Source organism: Physeter macrocephalus, chromosome 17, assembly GCF_002837175.3.
Source record: "Physeter macrocephalus isolate SW-GA chromosome 17, ASM283717v5, whole genome shotgun sequence".
NCBI lineage: Eukaryota > Metazoa > Chordata > Mammalia > Artiodactyla > Physeteridae > Physeter > Physeter macrocephalus.
Window position 1 is genome coordinate 10271466 of NC_041230.1, and position 10376 is coordinate 10281841.

Below are 10376 nucleotides of genomic sequence, written 5' to 3' on the forward strand. Positions count from 1 at the left end.
CTCAGCTCAGCTGCTTGCCGGCTGCACCCTTGGTTGGACCCTGGACAGTCGCCTTCCCTCTCTGTGCATACTTGCTACCTCAGTGGGGTGCCGTGAGGGTTAATGGGTGAAAGGTGGGGAAGCACTGGGACAGCCCCTGGCCCAGAATAAACGCGGGCGTAGTGGGAGCGCCCTGTCATCTTTACTGAGTGCCTCTCCTACTCTGTGTCGAGGTGTTTGCGCGCCTTCTTTAATTTGGCTCTCGGGACTTCCCTGGCGGTCCAGTGGTTAGGGCTCCGCGCTTCCACTGCAGGGGGCCCTGGTTCTATCCCTGGTCGGGGAACTAGGATCCCACAAGTCGTGCAGTGTGGCCCCAAAAAACCAAAAAAAAACCAAGGTAATTTGGCTCTCACCCCAACCTGCAGGGCAGGGCAGGTATGATACCATTTTTTGGATGAAGAAGCAGGGGTTCTGGGGGCGGCGGGGAATGGACTGTCTCAAGGGCACCACCCAGGAAGGGCCAGCGCAGGACCTTTCCCCATGGGCCCTCCGCATGCCATCCAATGGTGACCCACATTCATTAATCATTCATTGTTCCCTGCTCTTAATTTTTTCTCATAATCTAATCTGTATTATTTATTTTTCTCCAGTTTTTAAAAAATTAAAACCATATATCATTGCCGATCGTAGCTAACAGGAGGAAGTGTGGACAGAATCCACAGGGCTCTTGAGGCTTAGAGAAAAGAGATTTCGGGCTCTGGAGGCAGACAATGCAGGCCTGGGCCGGGGTCCCAGCCCCTCCTGTGCAAGCCAAGTGACCGGTGGTCACTTTCCTCTCGAGGCTGCATTTTTCTGTCCTGGAATGGGCTGTAACCCATGTGATAACAGCTCCTGCCACACAGGCAATGCAATCTGGTGCCACTTCATGTTCTAATGATGGTAGCAGGACAGAACTGGGCACTCCTAGCATGGAGACGTCTTCTAGCTTTGTTTTCCTTGAGGACTGTGAGAAAGGGGGCTCACAACATGAATCTCGAGATTTATTTATTTTTATTTATTTATTTTTTTGGCCACGCTGCACGGCTTGCGGGAATCTTAGTTCCCTGACCAGAGATTGAACCCGTGCCCCCTGCAGTGGAAGCGCGGAGTCCTAACCACTGGACCGCCAGGGAAGTCCCGCATCTTGAGATTTAAATTGGCTGCCTTTCATTGCAAAGTGCTTTTAAAGATTGCAGGGGGTACTTCTTCTGAGCTGTGACCAGGCTGAGCCCTACACATTAGCAGCCCAAACTTGGCTTTGGGGCAACCTGGGGGTTAAGGTTAAGGTTAAGGTCGCCCTCCCCCGCCCTGTTTCTGAGGTGTCCCTTTGCCTGTCTGCAGAAGGTAGTGTTCTAAGTGACCTAAAGAAGGAGGCGGGCACTTGAGGGTGTCATTCTCTCCTCCAACAAAATCTTTATTCCACGTGGGGTACTAGTCACCCTGCGGGACATGGGCGACCAAGGTCTCCCTCTGTCCCCACTTGTCTCCTTTTCCCTGTCTCTCTCTGTCTCTGGGTGTCTCTTAGTGCTCCTCACGGGGTGTCTCCTTGCAAGGCCTGTCTCTAAATCTCTGTTGCTCTCTCGGCTTCCCCCCATGTCTGCCTCCTGTGTTCTCCAGGCCTCGGAGCTGGGAATGACCTCAGCGTTTTACAAGTACATCCTCACCACCATGGTGCGTACCCCCTGCAGCTCCCGAAGCCCCCATCTCCCTCTGCGGCGTGTGCCCTGTCGCGGGCCCAGCCCCTCCCTCACCCCCTCTTCTCGGTCCCAGGACTTCCCCATCCTGCACCTGGATGGGATCGTGGAGGACTCCTCCAACATCCTGGGCTTCTCCATGTTCAACACCTCTCACCCCTTCTATCCTGAGTTCGTGCGCAGCCTCAACATGTCCTGGAGGGAGAACTGTGAAGCCAGCACCTACCCCGGCCCCGCGGTGAGCTCACACCCTCGCCCCCGGCACACGGGCACCCTGCACACAGACACTTCCGGGGCCCTTTCAGGCCTTGGCCGCTTGTGCTCAGAACCCTCTGGTGCCCCACTGGCTGTCCGAGAACATCCACGAGGCCTCACGGCGTGGCCCTGAGCTAAGTCTGACCCCTTTCTTCCTCTCCACCTCCCAAGCCGCTCCAGCCACATGGGTCTCCTCCAGGTGCCTCTGCTGCCCCAGCACATGCGCACCTCAGGGCCTTTGCACTTGCTCTTCCTGCTGCTTTGCGTGCACTTCCCCGGGGAACTAGCAGTTCGCTCCCTCCTCTCCAAGTTTCTGCTCAAATATCACCCTGTTTACAAAATGGCAAACTACCCACTATTTAGCCACCTTCCCTGCCAGCTTTTTCTCCATAGCATCTACCTTTGCTTATCTAATCACCACGTGGCTTGCTCTATGTTTTGCTTAGAGGTATGTACAGATATTTAGCTTGTAAGTTCCATGAGGGCGGGTGTTTCGGTTCGTTCACCATTGTATCCCCAGCATCTAAAACCACCCGCTCAGAGTAGGTATCCGATAATATATGTTGAATAAATGCAAACATACAAAAGATGCATATTTATGTGTATTTGTTCACAAACATCTAGCCACACGCCGAGGTACCGAGACACTCCTACGTGCACAGAAACTCACACAGACACCGAGCCTTGCAGTCAGACGTGTGCGTGCAGGGCCGTCGCACACATACACGGACAGGGGAGCATCCATCCGCACCCCGCACATGCCTACCCAACACAGATATTCAGACCTCCGCCCCACCCAGCCAAGACACGCTCTCCCAGACACACGTCCCATGTTGGCCGTCACCGCTCGGTGGCCATTTTGTGTTGAGCCCTCACTGCGTGCCAGGCGCTCTTTTGAGCACTTTGCATGCATCGTCTCGCTTGAGCCCCACATAAGCACTCGGAGGCAGAGATGACTATCACCCTTTCTTTACAAGGGAGGAAACTGAGATTCTGAGAGAGGTGTGGACTTGGCTCTCTACAGGAAATAGTAGGGCCGAGCCTCCAGCTCAGAGCCTCCCAAGCCCTGGACTCATAACCGTTACGCTCTCCTGCTTCCTGCACATCAGGCCCACCCTGTATATAGACAGACAGGCCCGTTTGTGCAGCCCCACACATAAATGTGTCCCCGGACACACTCAGACAGGGGCTGTGGCTGTCTCCCCCCACCCTCCATGACCCTACATCAGCCACAAAGACACACGGATTCCTGCTCCCCCCAGCATCCCCCTTGAGGGTGACAGACAGCTGGCCGTCTAGGCAAACCCTCGCAGAGGTGCCCTTCCCCAGACAGACACGGGCCGCACGCCGTCAGGAAGAGCTGCCCCCGCGGCGGCGCGGGAAGCACGCACGTCTTTTCCACTGTCACCCCCGATCCCCTAGAAGACCCTCCTCGCTCCTGACCTGCGTGGTTTTATGTTGCTGGAGAGAGGAGAGTTGTCTCAGGGCTTAGGGGTGGCACCGCGGGGCTTTGGGGCTCCCCTGGCTGAACTGCATCTTTCCCATCCCTCCCCATCTCTGCCTCCCCCACACCCCACACCCCAGCTGTCAGCTGCCCTGATGTTCGACGCCGTGCACGTGGTGGTGAGCGCCGTCCGGGAGCTGAACCGCAGCCAGGAGATCGGTGTGAAGCCGCTGGCCTGTACGTCGGCCAACATTTGGCCCCATGGGACCAGCCTCATGAACTACCTGCGCATGGTGAGCCAGGAGCGGGGAGGGCCGAGGGGGCGGGGCAGCCTGCCTCCCGGGGGCGGGGTGCTCACTGTGTCCACCCCGCGGCCCCCCCGCCCTGTCCCCCCACCTCCAACCCCGGCCCCCGCCTCCTGCTCTCCCTGGGCCTCACTCTCCCGTCTGTCTCTCCTCTCCCGGCCTTCCCCTGCCTGTCTGCGCTGCTCTTGCCCCGCTTCTTTGTTCCATCTCCTCCCGTCTGCTGGCATGCTGTCTTACTCGTTTACCTGTGATCCTTCCTGGTCCCTCTCCCTCTGTCTCGTCTCCTCCATCTCTGTCTCTTCCCCTCTGGGCCCCGGCCACCCTCCCCTCTGCCCTCCTCCCGCCCTGCTAGGTAGAGTATGACGGGCTGACTGGGCGGGTCGAGTTCAACAGCAAAGGGCAGAGGACCAACTACACCCTGCGCATCCTGGAGAAGTCTCGGCAGGGCCACCGAGAGGTGAGCATCCCCAGGACGATGCCGGAGCCTGGATGGGGCCGGGGGCCGGGGCGGGGCGGGGCGGGGCCCAGAGGGCTGAGGCACCCTCAGGCGGGGCCTGTGCTGACAGCGCCCTCTCTGCCTCAGATCGGGGTGTGGTACTCCAACCGGACCCTGGCGATGAACGCCACCACCCTGGACATCAACCTGTCGCAGACACTGGCCAATAAGACGCTGGTGGTTACGACCATCCTGGTGAGTGGCCCTTGTGGGGACAGGCGGTAGATGAAGGTGCCTTTCCTGAGCGGTGCCCCAGGCCAGTCCTAGTGAGGAGGAGGGATGCCTGGGCTGGCACAGCACGCAGACCAGTGGGGACGTGACCCAGGCACCCGACAACTCCTGATCGTGGCCGCGACGTCACCAACCTAATTGCGGCCGGAGCAGCGGTGGGCACAGGCTCTGCCATCAGAGCCAGGTCCGGCCCTGGGTGCTGCCAGCCTGCCGAGGCACGGCAGAGATGGCATCCTGAGGATTCCACGAGGCGGTACAGGCGGGGCGCCTCTCGCGGCGCCTGGCCCGGGGTAGGCCCCTGTAAATCACCATTGCTAGAGCAGCCGTTTTGTCGCATTTGCCCACCGAGTGTGTTGACACATGCCAACTTATTTAATATCCATCTTGAAGAGGCTCAGAGAGGTCAAGCGACTTGCCCAGGTCACACAGCAAGTATAAGGCATAGCCAGGACGAATGCCATGTCTCTTACAAGGCGTAGCCAGGATAGATGCCACGTCTCTGAGTCTCCAGAGCCCGAGTCCTAACCACTGTGCTCTGGATGTCCAGTCCTCTCCTTCCTGAGCACCAGCCGTGGAGATGGTCCTGTAGCCCCTGGGGTGTCACTCCTGCATTTTACCAGACCAGAGACCGAGGTGCCTTCGTGTGTCAGCGATATATGGAGCACCTGTTCTGCACCAGGCACTGTGCTAGGCCCTTGCAGGTGTCACTCATTACACCTCTCAGCTAGTCGGTGAGGTTTGTCCTAGCTTCCTCCTTTTGAGGGTAAGGAAACAGGTCACAGGGCGAGTCCCTGCTGGAGCTGAGTGACATGCTCGGGAGCCCCTGCCCTCTCCCCTGCACCCTGCTGCTTCCTGCCAGGAGGCCAGGGAGGGGAGACGCACAGGACCCGGGAAGCAGGAGGCTGCCTCGAGCAGCTGGGTTTCGTAGCAGCTGGGTCCCTGGCCCGCTGGCATCTGTTGTCTGGGGGAAGCCCCTCAGTAACTGTGAGGTGGGGCGGCTGATAGCTGTGGATGCTGAGGTTGAGAGGATTACACAGGTTCCGCAGGACGTCGGAGGCCCCCTAAAGCAGCGCGTCACAGAGCTATTTCCTCCGTCCCTAGGGAGCTCCTGACCTAATGTGGACCTCCTCCGGGGGGAGGGCCAGATGGCTTACAGACGGGAAACCAAACACTTCGTAACAGCCTCACTCTGGGGCCCTGAGGACCAGGCCAGGCTGGCTGGGAGAAGGAGCGCCTCTGCACGTGTGGGCGCGGAGTCAACCCGAGAGGCTTCCTGGGGTTCTCGGTGGGGAGCAGGGGCAGAGGTCAGGGCGGGGACATCAGGAGAGCAGAGCTGTGACCCTGGGGAGGGGGGCTTCCAGTCTTTTCCCACACTTGTCTCCCGTTCTCCCCAGGGCCCCTGAGCCAGTGTTGCCCTCTTCCTGACCTTCATTCTTCTCTTGATGGAGTCATTCATTTGCTCATTCATTCCACAAATATTTACTGAAGCTGCCCTGCGCCAGACCTCACACATATTCTGGAGGCGGAGGAGTGAGTGCCAGGTGGTCCTGTGGTCTCCCTATCCTTGAGTGGCCCTGCAGGGAGGCGGGATCCCAGTCTGATGGAGACAGACCTGGACACAATCATTTCCACACAGGGGGATAAGGGACCCCCACAGAAAGGAGAGGCTGCCTCAGCCTTCAAAGGCCTGAAGAAGGCTTCACAGAGGAGGTGGTGTTAGACAGGGCTTTAGAAGCTGTGTAGGAGTTGGGTGCACAGAGAAGGAGGGGCCTGGCCTTCCAGGCAGCAGGAACCACAGGAGCAGGGGCCTCAGGAAGTGTTTCCCAGATCGGAGGCGGGGAGGCGGCGGTGGCGGCCTCGGTGTACGCAGCCGGACCTGCCCATTCGTTCAGGAACATTTTCAGACCTGTGTTTCTGGGCTGGGCCTGCTCCAGGCACTTGGGGATTCAGACGTGAGTCAACCTGGGCGCCGGGGACAAGAAGCTTTCAGGGCTTGTCTTATTCTCTGCTCTGTCCCTCGGGCCTGGGGTGGTGCCTGGCACCTAACAAACATGGAGGGGTGGTGAGTGCTGTGACAGAGGTGGGGAAGGGTCTCTGGAGAACTTAGTTATGCTTATCCTGGTCGTTAGAGACCATTAAACAGGAAGGGGCAGGGCCAGATCTGGGTGTCAGAAAAGCGGGGCCCGGAGGGAGGCTGCAGGAGAGAGAGACGCCCCAGGTTGGGGAGGATGAGGCCTGAGCTGTCTGGGGCTGTGGGAGGGAGCAGGAGGGGGTCCTCGGTGGGGTGGAGGCTGGGGCTGTCCCTGGGTGGTGCCCACACATCTGGAGCTGAGCGAGGGCGGGCTGGTGCCAAGACCGAGAGAGGTCCCTCAGGGAAGCTGGGGGTGCAGGAGAGGCCCCAGGGGATGAGGCTTTGCAGGGCCCTTCCCCAAGCCCCAGGCCCCGCCCCCTCCCAGAGAGGTTCTCCCTTCATCAAGCTGTGACATCTCATCCTGCTCTTTGGTGCCTCTGGGGTCAGACAGACCTCACTTGCATTCCTGGCTTTGCCTGGACCTCGGGTCATCCAACTCTCTAGGCTCCATACCTTCGTCTGTAAAATGGGTCTAATAGTCCCACCTTGAAGGGCTGTGGGAGGATGGCATGAGATCAGCAGGCCCCCCTGGCAGTGTCCTGCTGGGAAGATGTGCTGAGCACATGTGAATCCCTTTTCTCTCCCCATCTGGCATCATCAGTAAGAATAGCAGTTGGGAATTCCCTGGCTGTCCAGTGGTTAGGACTCTGCGCTTTCTTTCACTGCCGAGGGCCGGGGTTCAATCCCCGATCGGGGAACTAAGATCTCACAAGCCGTGTAGTGGGGCCAAAAAAAGTAAAGAATAGCAATCATCGTGGCCAGAGTCTTTGAGCTGCGTGCTGAGCTCTTTGCTGGTGTTACTTGGCGTTCGTGGCAGCCCTGAGGCAGGTACCGATTTTCAGGCAAAACTAAGGCCCAGGAGGGTTAGGTGACGTGAATCGCGCAACTAGAGGATGGCAGAGCCCACGTGCTTCTGCGTTGCGCCACACCACGTCGATTTCTGCTTCTTTCCAAGCCCTCGCTTCTGCGTTCTAGGCCTGGCCCTGCCGTCCGTACGCTTTGTGACCTGGGTGGGTCTCTTCTCTCTGTCCTCAGCTTCCTCCTGTAAAATGAGGGAACTAAAATATTCATAATAAACTGAAGGGGGTAAACTAGACCGGGGTCCTTTAAACTGCCCTCCAGGAAGTCTTGGATATGGAATTGGGTCCTGGCTTCATAAAAGGGTCCAGGCAAGCAGCTTGCGAGGAATGTTCTAGAACCCACCCTAGTTTAACATTTCTTAGTTTCAAGGGATTTTTATAGAAGTGTAACATGCATACAGAAACTTGCACAAATCATAAGTGTACCACTCACTGAATTTGCGATAACTGAACACACCTGTGGGACCAGTTCTCCCACCCCCAGCTCTCCATATGCCCCTTCTGGTCTCTAACCGCCCCCCAGGTTAGCTTTTCCTGCTTTGAACTTCACATAAATGGCATCGTATTCTATGTTCTCTCTCTCGTCTGCCTTCTTGTGCGCAACACGTGTTTGTGAGATTCACCCACGTTGCTGCAAATAGTCTCGTTATATGTCCTGTTATATGAACGAACCGCGATTTACTTACCCACCAAATTGACGCGCATTGGAGTTGTTTCTAGTTCTTTTGCTATTGTGAATAGTCCTGCTGTGAACACTCTACCACACGCCTTTTGGTGAACATGTATAGGCATTTCTGTCGAGTGTATTTGCAGGAGTGGAATTGCTGGAGTTTTCCAGCCTCGGTAGATACTGCCAAAGCATTTTCCAAAGTGGTGGTACCACTCCCCATTCCCACTGGCAGTGTGTGAAGGAGAATTCCAGTTGCTCCTTAGTTTTGCCGGTGCTGAGTATAGGAAGGTGCCGACCCTATTGTAGTTTTAACTTACATTTCCTTAACGACCTTGGAAGGTGACCACTTTTCCATTTATTGCCTATTTGGAACCTTCTTTTGGGAAGTCCCTGCTCAAATCTTTCTCTACTTTTAGAAAATTGGAATATCTGAACTTTTTATTGATTTGTAATCTATTTATATGTTCTGGATATAAGTTCTTTGTTGGAATATGCATTGCAGAGAACTCCCACTTTGTGGCTTGCCTTTTCACTCTTGGTGGTATTTTTTTTTGGCTGTGCCGTGCAGCTTGTGGGATCTTAGTTCCCCGACCAGGGATTGAACCTGGGCCCTCGGCAGTGAAAGTGAGGAGTCTTAACCAGTGGATGGCCAGAGAATTCCCCTCAATGGTATCTTTTTTTTTTTTTTTTAATATTTATTTATTTATTTGGCCGCGCCAGGTCTTAGTTGCGGCATGCGGGATCTTCGTTGCTGAGTGCAGGATCTTCGTTGCGGCGTGCGGGATCTTTAGTTACAGCTTGTGAACTCTTATTTGCAGCATGTGGGATCTAGTTCCCTGACCAGGGATTGAATCCGGGCCCCCTGCATTGGGAGCGCAGAGTCTTAGTCACTGGACCACCAGGGGAGTCCCCCCAGTGGTATCTTTTGATGAAAAGATTTTTAATTTTCCTAAAGTCCATTTTATCCTTTTCTCCCCACTTTACGGTTAATGCTTTTATTTATTTATTTATTTACCTACTTACTTATTTACTTACTTATTTATTTATTTTTGGCTGCGTTGGGTCTTCGTTGCTGCACGCGGGCTTTCTCTAGTTGTGGCGAGCGGGGGCTACTCTGCATTGCGGTACGCGGGCTTCTCATTGTGGTGGCTTCTCTTGTTGCAGAGCACGAGCCCTAGAGCGTGTGGGCTTCAGTAGTTGTGGTGAGTGGGCTCGGTAGTTGTGGTGCACGGGCTTAGTTGCTCCACGACATGTGAGATCTTCCCAGACCAGGGCTGGAACCCGTGTCCCCTGCATTGGCAGGTGGATTTATTTATTTTTGGCTGCGTTGGGTCTTCGTTGCTGCACGCGGGCTTTCTCTAGTTGTGGCGAGCGGGGGCTACTCTGCATTGCGGTACGCGGGCTTCTCATGGTGGTGGCTTCTCTTGTGGCAGAGCACGAGCCCTAGAGCGTGTGGGCTTCAGTAGTTGTGGTGAGTGGGCTCAGTAGTTGTGGTGCACGGGCTTAGTTGCTCCACGACATGTGAGATCTTCCCAGACCGGGGCTGGAACCCGTGTCCCCTGCATTGGCAGGTGGATTCTTAACCACTGCACCACCAGGGAAGTCCAGTTAATGCTTTTAGAATTTAATAATCCTTGGGATTTCCCTGGGGGTCCTGTGGTTAAGACCCCACGTTTCCACGGCAGAGGGCATGGGTTTGATCTGTGGTCGGGGAACTAAGATCCAACATGCCACGCGGCACGGCCAAAAAAAAGAATTCTCTGCTTACCCCAGGTTCATAAAGCTAGTCTCCTATATGTTTCTTGAAAACGTAATAATTTTGCCTTTTACATTTAGATCTACAGTCCACCTAGAATTGATTTTTATGTATTATGTGAGGTAGGGGGGATCAGAATACATTTTTTCCATATGGATGTTTTATTGAATGGCACCATTTATTAAAATGTTCATTCTTTCCCCCTTCAGCACAGTCTTACCCTTGTCATAAATCAAGTATCCATTTATGTGTGGGTTTCCAAACTCCCCATTTTATTGTCTGTTTGTCTGTCTTTGCTCTAATACCGCATTGTCTTAAACGCCACAGTTTTATTTTATTTATTTATTTATTTCTAACATCTTCATTGGAGTATAATTGTTTTACAATGGTGTGTTAGTTTCTGCTTTCTAACAAAGTGAATCAGTTATACATATACATATGTTCCCATATCTCTTCCCTCTTGCGTCTCCCTCCCTCCCTCCCTCCCTATCCCACCCCTCTAGGTGGTCACAAAGC

The 10376-nt window shown here is 55.1% G+C and overlaps 1 protein-coding gene across 1 annotated transcript in view; it reads left to right on the forward strand.

Annotated features, from left to right (window-relative positions):
* The first annotated feature begins 1611 nt into the window (after positions 1 to 1611).
* The window catches only part of LOC114484127 (glutamate receptor ionotropic, kainate 5-like), a 26382-nt gene continuing 17617 nt past the window's right edge, over positions 1612 to 10376 (forward strand). The window contains exons 1-5 of the mRNA XM_028478320.2: positions 1612 to 1689; positions 1789 to 1950; positions 3552 to 3704; positions 4069 to 4173; positions 4300 to 4407. Coding sequence (XP_028334121.2) covers positions 1612 to 1689; positions 1789 to 1950; positions 3552 to 3704; positions 4069 to 4173; positions 4300 to 4407 — 606 coding nt within the window. The remainder of the gene's footprint in view (positions 1690 to 1788; positions 1951 to 3551; positions 3705 to 4068; positions 4174 to 4299; positions 4408 to 10376) is intronic.